Below are 23,665 nucleotides of genomic sequence, written 5' to 3' on the forward strand. Positions count from 1 at the left end.
GAAGTCAAAGCAGCTTTTACTCTACAAAGAGTCTTATGAACAGTAGATAATCTAGGTCCTTGTTTTTTTCTTGCCCTGTTATTTTTTGTTCTTAACGTTTAAAATCCCGTCAGCATCTCCCTAATGTATCTCCCATCCCCTGAACCTGTTATTCTGATGACTCACTCACGTACAAAGTGCAGTCACGATCAGTCAGCGGAAGGCAGAGAGAGAAACAATTTTGTCCATTTTATTTGAAATAATATACAAGAATATAGTGTGCAAACTTGAGGGGCAACATCCTGAAAAGTATAATGAACTGAAATCAGTTTTACAGCTGTGATCCCTAACCAGAAACACCGCTCGGTAAATTACAGGACAAGCCATGATTGTAGCTCAGAGCAAAAGCAGCTGCATTGCCAATGTGTTTGCTCTACTTTTAGACAGCTGGAGGAAAGTAAAGTGCAAGTGTTGCACTGTCACAAGTGCAAAGTCTGCCCCCACCAGAAAGATACGATGACACATAAGATAGTTAAGATAGGTGGCTGAGGATATACAGAACACAAAGTTAAAAAATACAATGGTGTCAACTGTTAACAGCACCATTACAGTGACTATATCCCAATGCTATTAACTAACTGTCCCTCGGCCTGGGCTGGGTCGCCCCTGGGAAGCGTGGGTGGGTGCTGCCACCTGGTGCACACACGCGGCATAACGGCGCCAATGCAGCAGGTGGCCGTTGCGCTGGAACGCGGACGCCATCCACCTGCCACATGTTCTGGCAGCCTCTTGGCACTGGCCACACTAGGAGCTCCCGTGTTTGGCACAGATGCTGAGCTATGTGGTGGTCGGTCAAGGAAAGGCCAACTCCCAGCTTCCGCTTCCTCCCATTATGTGTACAATACAGATTAATAAGCAGTAAGGAGGCAATGTATAAACAGCAGGTACATATTCTTCAATTCCCCTTTTGTACAATTTAAAATAGAACATGTATACACTTCTCCTCTTTCTACTGTACTTTAGCACCACAGGATATCAATTTTCAAGCCTATATTACCTGATAGACATATATGAAGTTTGGAAGAAAAATAAGGCAATTTGGTTTACAATGTTGATAGTTTTAGCTTAATGCTCTAATGGAGAAAGCAAATCCTCACTCATTATGAAATCATTTCAAGACTCACTGCTATCAGTATCTTATGGTCACACGAATTCAGGTCAAATGGGGGACCTTGATCTTCTTAAGTCCTTCCATCAACAGTCAACGCTTACGCAAATACAGACTTAAGAACGTGAACAGCCTGGTTTAATGTTGTTGTGAGCCCTGTGGAGATAAAATAAAACTCAGTGAATGTTTACAAGTCAATCCACAGTAATTCTACATCTGAAAGCTAAGGTGGATAATGCTTAGAAACTTACTATTAAAGAAAGACTGCTTTCCCAAAGGTGGTGATTTTAAAAAGTTTGCTAATATCTGATGGCTCAAGCATCCAGAAAATTTATGAAAATGATGAGAAAAGAGAGATGCGCTAGGAGAAGCAGAGGGGAAAGGGGACGGAGGTAAAGTCCTACCACGTGGAACTCTAAGGCAGCAAAGAACAAGCGGCCAGTTCAACCACCCTCTCATACTGGAATCTGCCTACCGACTTTCTCGACAAGAAATTCTTGAAAAGTTTAAACGGATGTGAAGTGCATGCTGCCCTGAAGAAAACGGCGCACATGCACAGAATGAATGATTTCAGACGTCCTCGGCTAGCCCCCCCTGCAAAATACTGGCATCTTCCTTTCAGTTTTAAATTATATTTCAAGTTGAGCTCATTCTATCGTGTCAAGATTGCTTGTAATTTATCTAAAAATGCTTAACTGAAAAGATGCTCCTCTAGTGACAGAAAAGTTCCTAGGATCAATTCTGTCCGCGAGCATGATGATGCTGCCAACCTGTTTACCAGTCCTCCTGGGCCTGCCCACTTCTCATTCCTGAGGTTTCTAATCTAGAGATTCGGCACAGATGTCACAAGTCCCCACGAAGGCTGGGTACCACACGCCCACACCTCCATCCTCCTCGGCCCTTCACCAATTAAGAAACGAAAGGCCGCTGAGGCACACCCCCCAAAATGAGAAAAATGTTCTACTATGATGATCATCTTTCAGCTCAACTAGAAATACTATGTTCCAAAATTATTTTTCTACCTCAACATTTCCGGACAAACATTAAGCACGCCTGAGATTTCTACTTCTACTTTCCGTGCTAAAAGAGTAGATGGCACTTAACAATGAAAAGAAAAGCTGGCTGCCTTCTAGCATGGTGTGGAAAAATTAGATTTTGAAGTCTAACAAGGCTGAGAAACAGCATCAACACAACCTTTTAAAGGCTAGAATCGTCATTCCAGCATGCCAGTACAATTTCGAGGGCAAGTCAAGATCATTTTAAGCAACTACTTGTTCAAACATACTGAATTGGTTCTTTTCCTTTTCCAACAGTCAGGATTTAAACGTTTTTGTTCTTCAGCCAAAGCCTTTGCTTCTAACGTATACATCCTTCTCTCTTCATTCTTCATTTTCTTCCACCTGTCACCAAGGATCACACTTATGGCTCTGTAAAATAAATAGTTACACACTACTGAAGGCAAGAATTTTTCCTAAAACTCATGGCATGTGCTGCTATTTGAAAAAGAAATATAAAGGTAAAGGAAAAACAACTCCTGTCTAACCTAGAGAAGGGACGAGGTCAAGGCTACAGTCATTTCCAGCAAAATCCCAGGTCACACTGTCCCTTCATCATCATCATTGCAGTTAACCCTCCCGGAATAGTGCCAGTGTTTCCAATTGTCAGAGGACATCTAAAATGGCTAAAAACTGGATGTTCTACAAAGCTCAGGTTTAACAAGAAAAGTTAAATATTTCACAGAAATGGTTTCTATCTATCCAGGTCCGTCAGTTTCTCAAAGGTGTTTAAGGTATTAAGGCGAACGGTGTTCCATGCCAGCAGCATGAAGTACTCACCGTGGATTAAAAGCTACTCTTACTTTCTGTTTGTGCCCATAACCCATCAAATTGTTAGAATAAAAGTCATTTTTTCATTCATGCAACTAAAGTGAAAATGTGATGGCATTAACTATGCACATTACTGTTTATCTCCTTAGATGACATGAAATAAACCTTGGGCAATATTTGTACTTATGGGCAAATTGCATGAACCCAAAGGGAAAGAAGCCAAGCTGCTAAGATACATCACGAGAGAAATGTGAAGCTATTTTCTGTTTATGTTTCTTATGTAATCTGCTCCCAAACCTACTGCATGGTGTCATCTAGGACATGGGGACATAAACCATTTTCCTTTTATGAAGAGATTTGACTGTTCATTTCATGGCTCATACAAAACAGAAGGTCCTGGAATGATGGCAGGAAGTGCACACGAATGATCTACAACGACTGATATGGAGGCGAAAGACGGGCACCTGAGCTTCAGGAGAGCAGCAGCCACAGAAGCTCTACCGCTTAAAAAGAAATTAAACATGTTGGAAATATATTTTTTTATTCACTAAGTCGATGCAGTTAAACATTGTATCGCATCTTCCTTTATTAAAATAAAAACCCGTTTTTATAGTCTCTGGGTTAAAGGTACCATGTAATGGTTGACACATTTACCAGTTAAACAAATCAGTAAGAAATATTCACATTACGTATCAGTTCCCAAATCAGAGATGCATTTGGTCTAAGAAACTTCCCTTTTTAAAATGCAAATACTTAAAAATGAAGCTCGTGAGAACAGCCTGGTGGTTACCAAAGGCGGGGCTGAGCGAAATGGGTGACAATGGTCAAGAGGTAAACCTCCAGTTACAAATCAGTCAGTCCTGGGATGCATGTACAGCAGGGGGACTATATTTACTAAGGTTGTGTACCACACTTGAAAGTCACTACAAGAATAAATCTTAAAAGTTCTTACGACGAGAGAAATAATTTGTAACTAGGTATGGTGACAGATGTTAACTAAACTTATTGTGGTGATCATTTTGCAATATATATAAATATCGAACCATTATGTTGTACACCTGAAACTAATGTTGTATGTCAGTTCTATCAAAAATATAGATCCACACACACTATATATATAAATTAAGCTCATGAGACATTCAAACCTGAGTTCAAAACCTCATTATTTTACGTGTATAATCATTTGACTTTTCTCATGATTCTGAGGGTAAAGGAAACAGGAGTTTTGCTGATCAGGGAACTAGGAATAGTGGAAGCTCACTTGGCTAGGCAGAGCACTCGGGTGGGCGGCGAGGGCCGAGCACCGGGGGCAGGAGCAGACTTCGCTTCCCCCTGGCTCTACCCGGCCACCTCGCAGTCGAGTCTTTGGACAGCTGTGGCAGTGCCCACACGCCGCCGCCGCCTGCCGTTCCACAGGGCACTCAGCAGTACAGTAAGCACCTCTTCACATCCCACACAAGGAGGCGCTAGTCTGTTCTATAAAGACGCAACGGTCAGTTGTCAGAACCGTGTCCTCTAATAGGCAAGTGACATGGAGCATGATTTTAGAAGGCAGACCCTCACACTGGTACGCTAATTACCTGCGTAGGTATTACAGAACAGTTATATACGCTCCTAAAAATGCCACCTAAACTCTACAGCCAACCTAAGAAAACAGAAAGAATGCAATAATAACAGCTACCGAGTAAGTTTACTCAACTACCCCTGTTCCCGGGAACTGCACGAGGTGTTAATGCTTCTCATCAGGAACATCACTGTCCTTACCTGTTATCTTTCCCTGGATACATCTGAGTGTATTCGACTCTGTATTTTTTGGCAAAAAGCATGAAGGCATTCATTGGTCTTTTGCATTTGTTAGGAGAAGTGGCGCTCACAGTCCCTGAGCTGTGGTTTTTGACAGCTTTAGCGTACAGAGAACTGGAAGAGAGCTGTGAGGACCCAGGTGAGCCACAGTTTTTACTGAATCCAGATCTTGCAAAGTCTTGACCTCCAGGTCCTCCACAAGTCAAAGACGCACGGCGCTGACGGGCCATACTACTTAGCACATAGACTGCGGAAGAATCCATAGGCGTGAAGTCATAGCTAAAACAAAGAGAGAAAGACATTTATTAACGTGGTTTTAATTCAGTTATCTGATTTGTAAAAACTTTTTTTTGTTGTTTTTTGCTGAGGAAGATTAGCCCTGAGCTAACATCTGTGCAAATCCTCCTCCACTTTACATGTGGGACACCACCATAGCATGGCTGACAACTGGTGTAGGTCTGCACCCAGAATCTGTACCCACAAACCCGGTCTGCCAAAGCGGAGCACGCTGAATTTAACCACTATGTCATGGGGCTGGCCCCTGTAAAAACAATTTTTTAAAAACTCTTAACGTCTGATTGGCAATTTCAATGTATTTTCCCAAATATAATGTTACCAAGACTACTTTAACTTCACCACTGACAGTTGCTTATAAGATGAAAGCTTACGTATGCATTGACTATAATTATTTGTTTAAAAAATCCACAGAGAATACAAAAGTTAAAAAGACGACTTCAAGCCCCCCCCCCACAAAGAAATTTGTTATAATCCATGTACTTTATTCATAGCAAGTACCTCCTCCAGATCCCACACAACCCACTTATTCCTACTTTAGACTCACTTTTTGACAAATTTGGTAATCTGATTTCATGGCCTATAGAAGCCTAAAACTAGAAAATTAAAATGGATTGGGAGGCCTATACCAGGCCTAAGGACTACTACGGAAGACAAAATGTTGGGTAAGGGCAGTCCAAAGTGGCTAAATGCAGCTAAAGGAACTTAAAATACATGGTAATCTGGGTCGTTTGTCTAAGTACAGAGAGGCGTATACACATCAGTCTCCCCTAAGGCCATCCGTGGTCACTGAAAAGGGAAAACCCGCACTGATGGGGAGGGTCTTCCCTTGGCTGCGTGCAGTTCGCAGGGGCACGGATATACGCTACCCACATTACCGCATTTCCTCAGCAAGCCCGCTTAGAAAGTCTCAGCGCCCTGTCTGTATGTGAAGAAACAGGCTAAGAAAGATGAAGTGGTGTTCACCCAACGCCGCACAGCTACCAGGTCAGGTCCAGCTTGCCCGCCCCCCTCCAAAGCCCTGTGGTGCCCCACACCACCAGCAGCTAAACTCAAGGGGAACAAATGACAATCAGATTAGCTGAAAATTAGAGGCCATCAGACAACAGCCTAAACATACACCTGTCAAAAAATCCTCTTTAGGTCCAACTGTGTTAATCCCTACTGCTTATACTTTTCATCTTAGCAGAAAACCTTTTATTCTAAACCCAGCTCCTAATCCTCTCCCTGAAACAGCAATGCCAGTAACACATCCAAACAGATTGCTGTCAGCTATCGGAGCAGAAGCTGCTGGACAGCAAAGCGGCAGGAGACGAGGGCTGCTCTGCAGACAGACGCAGAGCGCCAGGAGTGAGGCCACACGCTAGCTAGAAACCACCTGGGCCAGCTGTCAACCACGCGCCGCCTATTTTTTTTAAAGGTTTTACGTGAAATAAATGTACTTAAAGTATGACTCCAAAATCAGCTAATGAATGCTTAGCAATCAGTACCATGTCAGAGAAACAATTCTTGCTATCTTAAGCCCATCCCATATATAATTTAGAAAAACAACAAACTTAAGCATTATAAATGAACCTGAAAATTATTAATCTCTACTGCAGGAAAATATTTAATTACAATCTGAAATACCAAAACACGTGAAAAGAGGTTAAACTAATTACTGAAATTTGGAAACTCCACCATCTAGTGGTACAAACATAACCATCATCTGTTTCCATTGTGGATACAACTTAGAGTGTCTTGAAGCATCAGTCAGCACTCAGGACTCAGACATGCGCACAGCGCCAGAAGCGCCCACGGGGCAAACGGAAGCGCGGCCTGTGCGCTCGCCTCCCCGCCCTCCGCGGGCTCGAGGGGCTCGAGCGCATGCGCAGAATGCCCCCACTTGCAGGCTCGGACTGCTAAAGAAAACTCCACAAGGTGGAGTGTCTCTGACCCAATGTCACAAAGACTAATTCACTCAATCCTCCCTTTGATATTACCCTCGTTTCACAGATTTCTTTTAAGAGCCGTAGAAAAGTTAGTTAACCTGCTCCTGCCTCCAGTCCATCTAGCGCAGAGCCAGGGTGTGAAGCCAGGCAGTGCGACGCCAGGGCTCCCGCCCCTGCCAGGCTACCCCCTGCTGCCCATCAGCCGTACCACACCGTGATGCTGACTAACGCGGTCCCTACCCTGGACTGGACGCACAGGGGCAGGCCCACGTCCCGAGTGACTAGATCCCCACAGCCCAGCATATGCCAGGCTCTCAAATGTTGGCTGACTGACTGGCAGGGTCACATAAGTAACTCTGGAGAACATAATAATGTAAAACCTTAATTGGATTCACATCCTACCTCTGCCACCTCCTAGTAATATGACCTTGGGCGGGTCAAATGACCCATGCAGCCTCAGGTTTACCTATCTCTGAGACGAGGACAGCACATGCTGTGCAAGCCGCACGGCTGAAAGAACAAGACACAGAGCGCTCGGGGCAGAGGCTGCACGGGCGACACACGCAGTCAGGCTGTAATCTCGTCTTAGCGCAGCAGGAGCCTAGATGGTCAGCAAGAGCACTGCAGCGAGCATCTTCGTAAGATGGAGCCTTGACTCCCAGTTCTGACCCTACAGCCATGCTTTGGGCACCTTCCTCAGCCTCTCTGAGCTTTAGTTCTCCCTCTAGAATGAAGCTGTGATCTAACAGGGTAGTGAAGATGAAAGGTGACATGGACGGTGCCCAGGTCCTGACAGGCACTCAATAAGATGACATGACTTGAACAGAAACGTCCATTTCACAGCCAGAAGTGACCGTCTCAAACCTGCCTGACGCCTAGAAGACTGGCCTCCCCTCCCACGGCCTCGAATGGGCTGCTTCAGACCACGCGCTCCCTGGGGAGCTTCCCGTCTACAGCAGAGCCGCAAACCGTGCTGAGGAGCCCGGAACCGACCGCGGACTTCTGGTCCTCACCAGGCTCCAGTCTGCTCAGACGTCCTCCCTGGATGGCACGATCCCGAAGCGCTGCCTGCGCACTCGTCCCGGGCTTCCCTCCTGCCTCCTTTCCCCTCTTGCCCTCTGTAAGCCAGGCGGCACTTCCCGCAGCCCACCATGCCGCCAGCCAGCCCACGAAGAAAGCTTCGTCAGCTTCACGCTTCCCAACTTTTTCAAGGCTCCTCCCGGACGAGGCCGCCTGTTTCCGCTCCTTGATGAGGAGGGGAACAGAGGCGTGTTGCTGTGCCTCCACAGTGCAATGAGACCAGTGCCCAAGGTCATCCTGAGACTGGCTGCTGTTCAGTGGCAGCAAGTGATGAAAACTTGCCATCTTGGCAAAACAGGAATTAGGTAACCAAATGTTTCTTTTGGCTTAAAAAAGCAGTTTTGCACTATGCAAAACTTGATACGTAAAAAATCTGGGGCTGGCCCAGTGGTTAAGTTCGTGAACTCTGCTTCAGTGGCCCAGGGTTTGCGGGTTTGGATCCTGGGTGTGGACCCACTCATCAAGCCATGCTGTGGCAGTGTACCACGCAGAAAATAGAAGACGACTCGCACGGATGTTAGCTCAGTGACAATTTTCCTCAAGCAAAAAGAGGAAGAGTGGCAATGGATGTTAGCTCAGGGCCAATCTTCCTCACCAAAAAAAAAAAAAAAAAAAATATATATATATATATATATAATATATGTACTTACTTTATAAAGCAGTCAAAGAAATATGAATGAACCCACAACCTAAATTAAGAAATCGAATATTTCTGATGTCACTCAAGTTCCATATTTGCTACCCCCCAAGATAACCATTCTCCTGAATAGTTTATCATTCCCTTACTTTTTCAATAATTTTAATATAAAACTAATAGATTATTCATAAATACAACATATAAATACTATAGCAGCATTAATTACGTTAGTATGTCATTTACATTGACACATAATGTACAATGTGCTGTTGTGCAGAAGAGAATTAACATAGCAGGCCTGACTGCTGTCCTTTCAAGGGTTCACTTACAAGGCTGGCCCTTGACTAGCACCTGGGACTTGGACTTGGGGAGGGTTTCCACCCTTCCCACAAGTGCTAAGAGTGGCTCACCGTGCCTCAACTGTGTCTCCAAACCACACGGTTTACACCTGCTTTCCTTCTGCAAGTCTGGAATGTGGGGACATGCCAGGCAGGGCAGCCCAGGGGACAAGCCCTTGGTGCTGAGTGTCTCACAAGCTTCCCTGGGAGGCAGTGACCCGGCTGTATTGTCACAGCTCACTGCTGAGGGAATGAGCAGGGAGCAGGGAGAGGGCTCCTGGAAGGCCCGCTTCCCCCAGACTTCACCCCGCGCGCTCCTCTTCCTGATTTTGCTTCGTATCCCTTCACTAAAGAAATCACAGCCGTGAGTATGACTATATGCTGAATGCTGTAGTCCTCCTAGTAAATCACCAAAGCTGGGGGTGGCCTGGGGAACCCCCGGCATAACTGTATAACTTCTATCATATGTAAGTAATAAAACTTACAATTTCATTACATATATTTCCAAAGAACATCTGATTCCATAAAACAATGGCATCATACTGTGTATTTCTCAAATTAATTTTTACTTAAGATTATTTCTAAAATTGGTCCATGTTGTAAGATGTATGGCTGAGATTCATTCATTTTCCACTGATAGAAAGAATTCCATTGCATGACTGTATCACAGTTTCTGTATTCCCTCTCCAGTTACTGAGGACTGATACCGTTCCCACATTTGCTATCAGGAGCAACATGGCGATGAACTTATTTACACATCTCCTAGTGCGCGTCTCTAAGAACTTACTTCTCTAGGGTAGACACACAGAAGGATGGAATGCTGATACTCAGCATTGTAAGATAAAGGCAAATTATCTTCCGATTCTTTTTTTCAAACAGTTTACACTCTCACGAAAACATGAAAGGTGTCACTGATGTGCATCCCAAGAACACTTAGAGTATCAGACCTTAAAACTGTCTCGTTTTTCTACAATATTTCAAAAAGAAGTCTACACGAGGGATGTAAGCCCCCGGCACTGAGACGCCAATCCCGCAGATGTCTGTGCAGCATGCAGCCCATGCCAGGCCCAGGGCTAGCTGCTTTTTTAAGTAACAGTCTCACTTATCTTTTTGAAATAAAAATACATTAACCTTATATTTTATTATGTTAAAATTAAATAAAATCTACAGGCCAGCAGGAACTCTTGAGAATTCTCTACTTAATGTCTATGGATTTGCAAATTATCTTCAAGAGTCTTAAAATCCCAGGTATTTACACACAGACTTTCTCTGGCTGCCTTCCAGGAGGAGGGTCATCAACTGTCCCGTGTGCCCAGGACTGAGGGCTTTCCAGGGATGGGGGACTCTTTAGTGCTAAAACAGAGAAGTTCCCTACAAGCTGAGAAAGTGGGTCAACCTTCTTGAGTGTCAGGACACCTAAGGGCTGTTGTCCCATTCTACGACTTACTAGCAAGGTGATCTCAGGAAAACTCACTTCCCTCTTTGAAATCTTTCAAAATGTCAAGTTTTTGCCATTTTTACCATTTGTTAATCCATGCAACTAATGTACTTGGTCAAAATGATTATTAAACAAGATACAGTTAACTAAAGGGGAAAAAAGATACAGAAAACACTATTAAGAGACTTATGGACTGGCTAAAAATAACTGGCCAGATACAGCAGATTTTTTAATACAACCCTCAGAGCTGAGCTATTTAATTCTCGGTCATACAACGTGCAGCATTTTTCCTAATCGAATCCTAAACGTTTTAGGAACCCACTTTTCCTAGATGACTACTCCACGGAAAACTCCCCTCGAACTATTACTTATTTAATGTTCTTTCATTTAGTCATATATATACTTCCTCTAAGTAGTCCTTTTATAATTCTCAAATCTTGAAAGGTTTAACCTCCTAAATATTTGACTTAGCAATCTTTAGGGAGATTACGGGTAAACTTTAAGAGAAAAAAGAAAAAAAAGAATCAATCAATCCACTATTACCTTTTAAATGTATCAAAAACACCTGAATCATCAAAATTAATGGCATCGGGGTGTCCGGGAGGTAGACATACATCACCAACGTGAATTTCACAACATGGAATGCCATGCTGTACCACAGTCAAGCTGGGATAAAACGACGACCAACCTAAAGGGAAATCAAACGACAGTTACCTCAAGCATGGGAATTGACTCTGAAGAATAAAAAGTCAGTGCCTAAAGTAAGTCCCAAGAGATTTTTAACACAAGGCATATATCTTTGCCACACAGCAAGTCCAAGTATTTTCTGTAAGGAATGCAAAAGCCCTCCAAAACTAGTTTAATTCAGCATTTTATTAACATACAGATTCTATTCTATCAAGCAGCAGTTCCATCAATCCATAAGCTCGTAAGTGATAAATGATGATGACTGAGACTATGAAATAGTCTCTGAATGTTTAACATGGTATTCTCGTCGTAAGGCTCTGAAAAGTGATTCAGGTATGTGGAACATTTGGTAACCCTAAATCAAAATGCCATTACCAGAATACTCCCCTCCCCAAACTGTATCAAGCTGACAGAGAGCTTATTACAGATACTACCCGAGTCTAAAAGCTCAGGCCCAGCAAGCAGAGCTGCACCTGACTCCTGCGAAGACACTGAGGCCTCACTAGGCATTAGGATAAGGCACTTCCTACGGTAGTTTTGTTTAGTTGGAAAGAAGTTTTTCCTTCATTTTTTTTTCTTAATCATCAAAGAATTATGCCACAAGACATAATTATAGATTTAAGAAGCTTTCTTTAAAAAGTTACTACAAATTCAAATTGAAGCCCTACCTTTATTTTTAACATAGAAAGGGTGGTCCAGTTTACACTCTACAGTAAGTAAACCATCTTCTACTGTACCAGGATCAAAAGTCAACTTCAGTACAGACTCGCCAAATGAGACACTTTCTTCATGTGATAACAACTTTAGACCATCAGAACCATAGCCCTGAAAATACATGCAGAGTGAATTAATTGGCAACATTCAGTTCAACACATTGTGAAGCTCCTATTGTGTGGAAGAATTTGTGGAAAAGGTAAAATAAACAAGACAGGAGCCCTGTCTTTAAGAGCTTTCAGTCTGAGCGTGAAGAAAGACACATGAACAAATCACTACAGTACGAAGCAGACTGGAATAAGCACTTGAACTCAAGGACAAATAACGCTAGTGGAGTTTAATACAGGAAGCTAGAACTTCGAAAGACAGATTAGGGAGGGCTTCTCACTCCCATTTGAGCTGGGCTTTAAAAGAAGAATGAAATTTAGGAAGGCAGAGGGACATGCCTCACACCAGCAACAGCTGTAATGAACCATTTCTTTGCCGAGTGCTGAGTATCTGCTAAAAACGCAAGGTGCATTCCAGAGCTGGGGCAAATAAGACTGAAAGGAGGGGCCAGTTCGTAAGTAAAGGGATCTTAAAGACAGGCAAAGTGCTTAAACTCTCCTTTGAGAGGGTACTGGGAAGTCAATGAAAGTATTTTTATTAATATGATCATCAATTTTAAGATGATAAAGACAGCAGAATAAAAGGTACATCTAGTATTCGATTTGTTTGAAGATGTAAGGAGAGAAACCCATTAGTGTCTTGACTTGAGCAGAGCAGTGGCGGTAGAACCAGGCTGAACTTAAATTCAACTAATGTTTTCTTGGAGCACTTAGTACATGCCAAGTACTAGGCTCTGAAAACACAAGCATTAACAACACATGATCCCTACTCTTAAATTCACAGAAAAACAAAGGAGAGAGACACGCCCACAGCTAGCTACAGTACCAGATCACGATTACACCAGCGCGTGAACACAGAATGAATGAGAGAGGAGGATGACTGTGAAAAGTCCTGAAGGAACACAAGTGACCGAGTGAATGTGGAGGGAGGAGAGGAATAGTCAGCTTCATGGCTGTGGATCTGGCAATCAAGGAGGACAATAACCTTTAAAAGAACAGGGAGAAGGTAGGCCAGGAACGGGAAGAAAAAGGTGAGTCCAGTTCTGTTATACTAATAGGCTGACTTTGAAGAACTGGCACACTCATGTACAGACAGCTAACATGCAGTTGGAAACATGCAGGCAAAGGCTACAGACATGTATTTGTAAATAACTGAATTACAGAATTTTCTAATTCTTAGAGCTATTAAGACCTTAAAAGTAACCACATTTCACAGATCAGGAAGCCAGCGCCTAGAGGGGTTAGCAATCTGCCCGAGGTCAGTCACACAAAAGGGTGCTGGAAGAGCTGGACAGAGAGCCCAGGTTTCCGACTCCAAGACCTGAGAGCTTTCACAGCAGGCCACTAGGGAGCTGCCGCCTTCCCAGCAGAGAGGGGCTGGGGTGGGGGGCCTCATCGCACCTTCAACATCGTGGGAGGACAAGCCACCAGTCAAAAAGACAGAGACAGCAGAAAGAATCAAGGCACTGCCACGCGCACAAATCAAGAGAAGACAGCCCACTGTGTCACATGCTGCAGAGATGTCAAACAGAACAAGCAGCAATCTCCCTAGAAATGAGAATAAAGCTGGTAACCTTCAAGACAATTTTAGAAGAGTGGCAGAGGCCACAGGCAGACTGCCGCCAACTTTACTGTACTGACGAGCAACAGCAGGAGGGGCTGAAGGCAGCCAAGTCAGGACTATTTTTTTTCAAGCGACTCAATAGTAGGGACAGCAGGACCCAAAGAGGAATTCTAGACAAGCACACTCGACATGCCCAAGTTCTCTGCCCACAGCGGAAACGGAGAAATTGAAGATGCCAAAGAATAAGGCGCCACCGCTATTTATCCTACTGCTGCCCACTGCTGCTTTGCTTATCGCCTTAGCAAATGCCAGTGTTTTGAAACAGAGTCATTTAAAAAGTAACTTAAAATAATCAACTCTCAATTATCCATAGGGGACTTAACCACTTTGTACATTCCCTAAGAGAAGGCTTTGGTTTGCTTATTTATTCATTTTATTTTTAATGCCAGTTTAGTTTTTCCCAACATAAACCATATAAAAAGTGCTAAGAAATACACTCTTTTCCCCATCTAAGAAAGCAGTTATAAAGGTAAAAGCTCAGCCACTGCTCCTCTCCACGAAGCTAAGGAACGAGTGGTCACAAAACCTCTACCTAAAACGTAAGATGCCATTTAAGTACAAAAGTAAATGGAGGGCACTCCTGTAGACCAATAGTAAACCTTAGGATACCTTTTGAAAGATTTCGAAAAGTTTTAAAAATTTTAAATCAACCTTGTGAGTGCCCATTTGGAGATCGTCCTCATTATCACAGCCTTCGGTTCTAGCAAAATCTTCGACATCCTGCCACTCCTTATTGCTTCCCTTATGAAAGCACAGTCGTGTGCCTAAAGGTGAAGTAAAAACAAGTATTAGATATGTGCCTAGGGCGCCACATGAGGAGGCTGTAGAAAATTCAAGTATTTCTCTTACCTTTCAAAAAACAGTGCCAAGCAGTTGAAGGCCAGGAATTGCACCATCCCAAATCATCATCATCTGAGAGGGAGGACATGCAGAAAATGCCAGATTCTGACTCACTGTTTGCCTATGGAGAAAAATATTACCACTTTTTTGTTTTTATTTTTTTAACATATTTCATTAACATCTGTCTTTATCTCAATGCTTCAGGCTCTCTTCTTATTCATGGATAACTTAATAATTCTAAACTTAGGAAAAAATAGACCTTCAAAAACCAAAGTTCTGGGAAGTTTTATTTAAATGCATGTTCCTGCTAGTAACGAACTTTCCTAACAGTTAATGGATGTGGATATGAAATCTAAACCAGACCAGCGGCTGAATAGCGAGACTTACTATTTCCCATCTGTATGTGCTTCGAAAGAATTTCTTAGGGAAAGTTAACATATTTCAACGGTTGTGCAAACTCAGTAAAAGTTTAATCTCATGAATAAACTCACCCTTTCATGTCTCACTGGTGTTTCCTCCTTCCAATGGTGATGCGGGAAGGCTGGCTCGCTCTTGGAAGAGGACACTGGTGGAGGGCGCGCATAGGAATGTAAACTTTTGCTAGTAGCTATGATGTGTACAGGAGATGATCTGAAATAAAGCAGCAGTTTTCACCATACAGCACAGGTCCTTAAAGTATATCTTTCCTTCTGATGAAAAGAACTTCAAATTCATAATGCTAGTGTTATTACATGTAAGACACCTATGGGAAACTAGCATAAAGACAGCGAGACTTCATTTATAGTACGCTAATTCCTTAACTCAACTTTTACCCAAGCCCTCTTCACACACTTTAAACATCATCTTTTCCAGCTTTGACAACGTATTTTAAATTCCAAATTACCATTTCACTTATTTATTCACTCATTTTCATATCACTAAGTACATATAAATGCGCATATTTTCACTCATGAAGGACGAGACCCCCGGGCAGGGCTCCTTGTCCAGTTCTCTCTTCCACTTTGATGTCGTCAGAAACTCTCAATATGAATAGGGCATCTAAGCTTAACGTGACTGACTGAACTCCATCCACCAACCACCCCATCACTGGGCAGATACAACAAACGACCTTAAGCTAAAATGCTGCAACTTATTATAGCAGAAAGCAGCCTATTTGCAACTTCTTTTAAGCGGACACTATTTTTTGTTTTCTCATACAAACTTGTTGAAAAGCATCTACACATAAGGCCAGATTCCCCCTAGGATCACCTTAAAAAAAGTCATCCCTTCTCCCCTTTCCTCTCCCAAGTCTCTTTCCCAGGCATGCTCCTTCAGAGAACACGGCGCTCCCATGAGCGCACGGAGAGCCTCCCTGCGCAAACGGATCAGCCATGCAGAGGGGGGGCAGCAGAGGCCGCAAGCCCAAAAGGACGACCGGGAACGTGCACGGACTCGGGATGCGGACAGCAGCAGCCAGGACGGCAGGGTCTAGGGGCAAATCTGTCTGAAGGACCCAATCAGGTCAATTCTCTGCCATGTCAAATAGGGATCTGATCCTTAACAGAAAAAAACTTGAGCATGTCTGTACTAACCCTCTTCTAAAAAAGGAGAGGGACATCATACTTTCCAATTTTTCCCTTATTCCCTGAGAAATTAGCCCCTCAATTTTTATTTTATCCTCATTAACATTTTTCATTATACTTTTGCAGACATTACTTCTAAATGAGGATCTACTTTGCTTTTATGTTCATATCACTTAAATAAAAACCCCTCAAATTTCCATGCATCTTAGTATACTCTCCAATCAATTTTAGATTTCAAAATACCAATACTGAATGTTTCATCTTTGCCAATTTCTTCCTTGTATTATACATTTAGATCTTTATGAAATATTAGAGAATGGCCAAACTGTTAAAACTCCTTTAGTTCATCCCTGCTTTCATGACTAATAAAAGAAAAAGAGTTTATCAGTTCTTCTAACCATTTACAAGAGAAGTAACAATACAATGTTCTAAAATGCATATGACCGAAATGTTCTGTAAAAATCAACATGCTGAATGTGTCTAAAACACTATTACCATTGGTCTCTCCAGCCCTCTATCTCTGCAGGGATAATCAATGTTACCTGTCCTCAACCCCCTGGAACCACACAGTTAGGACTCAGACATCCACAGCTCAACAGCTAACAGAGGGCACCGCTACGAGGAGCGGCCTGCACAGCCACTGACAGCGGGAGAAGGCAGCCAAGACCGCAGAGCAAGACTCCTGCTCTGCTCCCTAGGAGGACGGGAAGCACAGAAAGGGCAGCAGAGGACGAATTCACATCTTTTGGGAGATACGCCTTTACTCATGTTTTTATTTATATTGACTTTCTTCTGAGGGGTTTACTCAACTTCCCATGAACTATTAGTCCTCATGAGTATGCTATGAAAAATAACCAGTATTATCTACAAACTAGAAAAGGGGGGAAAAAGCAAGTCCTACAGTAAAATCAGGGTTTGTTTTTTTAAATTGTAAAAGAATTTTTAGCTTTTTGACTAGTAAGGTTATAATGAAAACTGGGATTATAAAGGAATTACTATTCTGACAGACAAGTTTTCTTTCCTGTGGAAATTTTCATGGAATTAAACCAAAGTTAACTGAATTTGCTCAAATCAAGACCAATATCCTGCTAAAGAGAAGAAAACACATAACAATGAGTTGCAAGAAAACCAGGGCTTCACACCTAAGAAGCGTATTCTTTAGCAAAGAAGTATGCTCTTAGCAGCGCTACCCAAACCCAGTCATGCCTGCCTCGCCTAGCGTGGGGTGTGCTTTACCACCCACACGAGCGCAAATATGCGCACTGCTCTCCCCTACAAACTCTCATTCACCCATGTCTTTCTGCACAGATAATTTTATAATTTCAGGCGTAATTAATAAAATATTATCCACTTAGATGTCTCTAGGAATATTAGCTGGAAGCTTTCATAATTTCATAGCACAAAACTCATTTTCTTAAACTCTGGTCTGAGTAGATAAAACAGCGGCTTTTACCAATGGGAGTCCACTTTTATAAGTTCAAGATTTTAATATCAGAAATTTTATTATTAGCAAACAGATAAATAAGGCCACATACATAGTAGAAGGAAACAAACCTAGACCAAAAGGAACCAAACTCAAGGTTGATAAAAGTTTAAAACGTAAAGTTTATTATAATTACGGTTTTTTAGACAAATACACTTTTCATTTCTATAAGCAAAAATATATAATAAAAGTATTTCCTGGTCTGATTTATTTTTTATTTTTTAAGACTGGCACCTGAGTGAACAACTGTTGCCAATCTTTTTTTTTTCCGTCCTTCTTCTCCTCCCCAAAGCCCCCAGTACATAGTTGTATATTCTAGTTGTAGGTCCTTCTGGTTGTGGCATGTGGGACGCCGCCTCAGCATGGCCTGACCAGCAGTGCCGTGTCCGCGCCCAGGATCCGAACTGGCGAAACCCTGGGCCACTGAAGCAGAGCGCACGAACTTAACCACTCAGCCACAGGGCCAACCCCTGACTTATTTTTCAATGAGTTTAAAATAATTACAAACATTTTCTGACTCTTCTGTTCTCATAACACTTTTATCTAATTCTAAAAGTATGAAATCATGATATTCGGTGAAATACCTCTTTGATCATTATAAGACAAGAAGCTTAATTCTAATTACTTAAATTCTAATGTAAGAAAACCATTCATTAGATGGTTAATAGCATCATTACTTTTTAAACTGAAAAAAAATAATTCATAGCTTTTTGTAATGATAGAAGTTTTCAATAAAAATATAAGCAGTGTTCCTACCTGTTGTAAAACGAGCATTGCATCAGTGGGCTCTGTGGACTGGTGGCGATATTTGCTAATTCCGTTAGCCAATCCACCTCATTTTCACGGTAGGTATTTTCTGATATGTCTGAGGTATTCTGGTTCCAAGATGGCCTTGGATATTCTTGATGTGAAACATCTGAACTGAGCTGGTAGATGGCAGATGGGGTAGGATCGCTCTGAACAGCCTGAAGCTCAGGAAGGTCATCTGCAAACAAGCACACTCAAAATCATCAAGAGGAAATTAATGCGGGGAATGGTGTTATAATTACAGTCGGAAGAGACGTCCTCAAATTTAGCTAATTAATTTCGTGAGAGGAAAAGGTTAAAGTCAAAATGTTTTCCTGAATAAAACAAGCTTCAATTTAAAAAAAATGACACCTTATAACTTTAAGGGTCAACAGAGTCTGATGGAAAGTAAACCTAACAGATATAAATGTACTGATGACTTCATTACCCAAACCATGTAATCACCACCACTGTTCAGACTGGAAAACCAGATCTGTGATCTTCCCCCCCGTTTTTTATAGCTCACCTGGGAATAATCCATATACCACTCAGACATTTTTACAGTAACATGTTAATGAGGAAAAAGGCATTTTATGCGTGCATATATGTATTTACTGTTCACATACTTTATTAACCTGTACTGCAATTATGAAAACAACAATTTTCAAAGATGAGACTATAGATCATATAAATGTTTAGGTACTACTTATTCAACTTTGTCTATGCTAAATTATTTTTTTACTGAGAAATTCTGAACTCAGTAATATTTACTGGTATTTTTTCCTAAAAGTGTGTTCCTGAAAGGTAGTTCCTGACAGACTCTCAGCTCCCCGAAAGAGAAAACTACAAATAGCACCCAGGTACCGCTCCACACACCAAGGCTACGAACACTATGAGGAAGACTGCATTCTAAAAACCGAATTAAAAAAGGAAAGGAGGGGAGCAAAAGCATCTTGCAGGCCTTAAAAAACCTCTCTATGAAACACACCTTCAGTATGTAAGTACATACACAACTCCTATTCAGACAAAGATCCCATAAGAGCTGCCAGAACCGAAACGTCTTACTTACAAGCACTGATTCAGGAGACCCATTCATCAAACCGACTACAAGATATCTCCCTTTCACGGAGCAGCCAAAATATCCCACCAACTCAGGCTCACCTCACCGGGAACTCTCATGCTGCTGTAGCCATATCCCTTCCCTCACTGCCAACATTCTTCTTTACTGTAAAGGGTTCAGTTCTATTTTTCAAGTTCAGGAAATTAACTGCTTTTAATCTGAAGTAATGAGGGGTCATGCAAGTTTTTGACCCCCTGGGCCCTAAGTTCCCGATTTCCTCCTGAAAATGTGATGGTGGAGAATCAACTACCTGATTAAAATGGTGCTCCTTGCTCAAGGAATATCAGGACCCCGTAACCTCCTGGCATTCAAACAGGTTATGTCCCCAGACCTTCAGGATCTCCGAATTCCCAGAGAGCACTCCAGCATATAATCTCCTCCATTTCATCATTTGTAAAATGAGGATAATGACATCTTCTCAGGGTTCTTGTGAACATTAAGGAAAACCACACATTAAATGTGGACAAAGCCAAGCTGAAAAGCTGGGCAGCAAGCCAAGGTCACTCATTAGGTGTGTATTCTTTAACACTGGCCTCAAAGTAATACAATTCAAAACTGAACCTCAACAACCTACATGTTTCTACAGGTCACACGGCTTGGAGTAGCTCAGCAGTACTGATAACCACAAACGTCAGATCCTCAAGTTTCAAGGGTCCACTGTAATCTCCCCATCATACCAAGAAACCAGCCATGAAGAACGGCCAAACATCATTTACTGAGCTCACTGGGATGTTTCAAAGTAACCTCTTCTGAAAAGCCACACAGCAGGGTTTTCCTACGGTGTTTAATAGCCCAAACTTTACCCCCAAGGCAGTTTAGCTTGATAATTTATAGATGAGTCTCTATGATAAACATAAATAGCCCAAAGTTAGATTGGGTTTAAGTAATATTTTACAAGCACTAACAAGAGAACACTGAAAACCCCTAGTGAACAAAAACGTCACATACTTTTTAGCAGTTCAAGGTAGGTGGAAAAGCTGACTAAACATGAAAATTAATCTGAATCTCAGTGAGATTCCTAAAATACTTTTAATCTTGTTTACCAAGCTCCATGTGCTCGTCACAGGAGTTGTACCCAGGTGAAGATGGCAAATTTTCATTACACTGCAGCAACTCCAATGAGTCATTCATTCCTGAAGCTCTCTTGTCCATTACCAGCAGGAGTTTCTGTACTGCATTAGGCATCTGATTTGTCTTCACTTCCCACACCATGTTATGGTGCTCCGACTGAAAATAAAAATAACGTAAGTCATGTGATCTGGAGATTATATAAGTATAAAGTCAATCAGAGACATCACAATGTTGTAGCTTTAACTTAACCACACACTGCTGTTTGTATCCCCCTCAAACCCTCACCAGGATGACTCCCTGATAGTCTGGCCTACAGCCACGTAGTCAGCTGTAAATGAAACCCAAATCCCAAAGGATTATCATCTTGAAGTTATACACGTCTTTTCTTTAAAAGAATAACAGCACAGTTATATACACTTTTCCTTCTTTAACCTACTAACTCTCCTTTCAGACCCAAATATTGAGGCCAAGGAAACTTTTCTTTTAAACTTGTATCTTCAAATTTAAAAGTAAATTAACAAGATGCAGGCCTGAAGGCCTAGTAGTTAAAGCTCGGCACACGCCACTTCGGCGGCCCAGGTTCAGCTCCCAGGCGCAGAACCACACCACCTGCCTGTCAGCAGCCACACTGCGGGGGCAGCTCACACAGCAGAACCAGAAGGACCTACAACTATAACAGACAACTATGCACTGGGGCTCTGGTGAGGGAAAAAACGAGAGCAAGAATGGCAACAGACGTTAGCTCAGGGCGAATCCTTCCCAACAAAAGAAAAACCCAACAAAAACAAACAAAAAACAACTTCATTCAAGTTTCATAAAAGTAAATTAAAAGAAAAAGTAAATTAACAAACTTTCCTTAAACTTAAGAAGACTAAAGGAATACTCTATTCTTTTCATTTTTTGAAGAATTATTTTAATTTCTCTATTTACAAAGTATGTTCATTACAGTCACGTGTCACGCAACGACAGGGAAACATTTTGAGAAATGCGTCATTAGGCAATTTCATCATTGTGTGAACGTCACAGAGCAGACTTACACAAACCCAGACAGCATAGTCTACTATACACCTAGGCTACACGGTACTGATCTTACAGAACACCATCGTAACAAGGACCGAAACCTTGTCATGTGGCACATGATTGTATTTTGTTTTCCCATCTTCTGAAAGTGACCAGGATTAACACACCTAAAATTACATTCTCTAAAGAATATTTAAGAGAGAGTTTCTTAGAATAGTCACATATTATACTTCTCATGAAAATAAAAATTTTATGTTTTCTTAATGAGAATTTGGGACCTAGCTATAATAAAAAGATACCTATTCTTCTGAATAAGCTATTATTCCTAGAAAAATGAATAATCATGGGAAATTTAGCTAAACAAATAGTAACTCCACCTTCATTTCAAGCCTACAAAGTTATCACAAGGAAGAAAATCACATAGGTTAATACACCCAAATAGTTTCTCAGTAAAGTCCACCAACCAAACTCTGTTATGAAAGTAAAATGTGGTTATACCCTTATGCTCCAGCCTTTGGATAATGATCAAATTGGTTATTTAATGGGTGACAACAGCAGGAAGATTTCCTGATTTCTCAGGCTCCACTCCAAATCTCTTTTAAAAAAAAATTCTAATGAGCTAATATGAAATACACAAAAAATTCTCACTAACATAACAGATAGTTTTTCCTCAAAATAAAACAATACAACATATTAATGTTAAAAGTCAAGTACCCCAGCCCAGGCTGATCACAAAATACAGCGTGGGGCTGAGCCAGTGGTGTAATGGTTAAGTGAGCACACTCCATTTCAGTGCCCCGGGGTTCTTGGGTTCGGATCCTGGGCGTGGACCTATGCACTGCTCATCAAGCCATGCCGTGGCGGCATCCCACACAGAAAATAGAGGAAGAAAGGCACAGATGTTAGCTCAGCAACAATCTTCCTCAAGCAAAAAGAGGAAGATTGGCAACAGATGTTAGCTCAGGGCCAATCTTCCTCACACACAAACACACACACACACACAAATGCAGTGAAAAGATGTTTCTTGCTTAAAATCTATACCAGAGCTTTCTAAGCCATGATGTAATCACCAGCAAATACTGGCAACAGGGACAAATTTTGTTCTACAAAGGCTTTTTCATGATCTTTTTGTTATGAAATATGTTTTCCTGGCTATAAAATACACAATCACTGTGGAAAAGAGTGAAAAAAAGCATTTTTAAAAAAAAGGGATATAATGATTACTTCTAATCCCACCAACCAGATTTAGATTTTGGTGTATTACCTTACAATCCAATCTCTTTTTCATGTAGATATCTACAATCATATACTTTTCTTCACACTTCATATTATATATATTATCTTTCTCCTTAACCTAAGTTCATAAGCATTTTCCTATATCATTAATTTTCTCAAAGATCTATTTTAAAGTTAAATAACATACATTATAAAGATGTACCAAAATTTACACTTCCCTCCTACTGTTGAGCACACTGTTCCTAGTTTTTTCACTCTTCTAAATAACACTGAAGTTAGCTTTTATTTTTTTAAAAGTATTTGTTTACATCTGATTATTTCTTTAGAATCCTAGAGACAGATCAGTAGGTGGATGGCAATTAAACATCTTAAGATTCTTATCACAGAGAGCCAAACTGCCTATTGCCTCACTTTCTTGCCAACATTCTATTTTGGATACCTTCTGCATGCACCCCTCAAAGATGACCCATATCCTGGGCATTGCTGTAGAGCCTTACTCAATCCCAACTGTAAGATGTAATACGGAGTAGGGAAAAGGGCACTGGGTTAGGTGGAAGGAAACAAGGGTTTTGATTCCAGCTTGATCACTGAATATGACCTAAGTGACTAGCTTCTCACTCACTCACTCCCTTCATCTGTAAACTGAGGCTAATGGTTCCATTCTACTTTCCGCCCAGAGTAGCTGTGAGGATGAACCAAAACAGAGCGAGTGAACGAAATGTAAGATGACTTAAAAAACTTTCTTATCCTTAGACTGACATAGCGCAAAAGTGTAACGTACTCTGGGCACTTAATGTCCTAAACCGAACAGTTACCGAAAATAGTAACAATAGGAAACCAGCCAGCCATTCAGCTTCAGCAATTTCCCGTATTTCCCTGGGAAATATGATGACAAGTTATCCAGCACATCTCAGTAAGTGA

The 23,665-nt window shown here is 41.7% G+C and overlaps 1 protein-coding gene across 4 annotated transcripts in view; it reads right to left on the reverse strand.

Annotated features, from left to right (window-relative positions):
• Nucleotides 1–209: 209 nt before the first annotated feature.
• HBP1 (HMG-box transcription factor 1) overlaps nt 210–23,665 on the reverse strand; it is a 28,541-nt gene continuing 5,085 nt past the window's right edge. For all 4 annotated transcript variants that reach the window (XM_014831840.3, XM_070504995.1, XM_044770031.2 and 1 more), the window contains 10 exons: nt 20,461–20,644; nt 18,268–18,496; nt 14,958–15,096; nt 14,476–14,587; nt 14,278–14,390; nt 11,850–12,006; nt 11,038–11,182; nt 4,738–5,055; nt 2,433–2,574; nt 210–1,303 (listed from right to left, as the gene is read on the reverse strand). In XM_014831840.3, coding sequence (XP_014687326.3) covers nt 1,286–1,303; nt 2,433–2,574; nt 4,738–5,055; nt 11,038–11,182; nt 11,850–12,006; nt 14,278–14,390; nt 14,476–14,587; nt 14,958–15,096; nt 18,268–18,496; nt 20,461–20,644 — 1,557 coding nt within the window. In that variant the 3' untranslated portion in view covers nt 210–1,285. The remainder of the gene's footprint in view (nt 1,304–2,432; nt 2,575–4,737; nt 5,056–11,037; nt 11,183–11,849; nt 12,007–14,277; nt 14,391–14,475; nt 14,588–14,957; nt 15,097–18,267; nt 18,497–20,460; nt 20,645–23,665) is intronic.

Source organism: Equus asinus, chromosome 1, assembly GCF_041296235.1.
Source record: "Equus asinus isolate D_3611 breed Donkey chromosome 1, EquAss-T2T_v2, whole genome shotgun sequence".
NCBI classification, from domain to species: domain Eukaryota; kingdom Metazoa; phylum Chordata; class Mammalia; order Perissodactyla; family Equidae; genus Equus; species Equus asinus.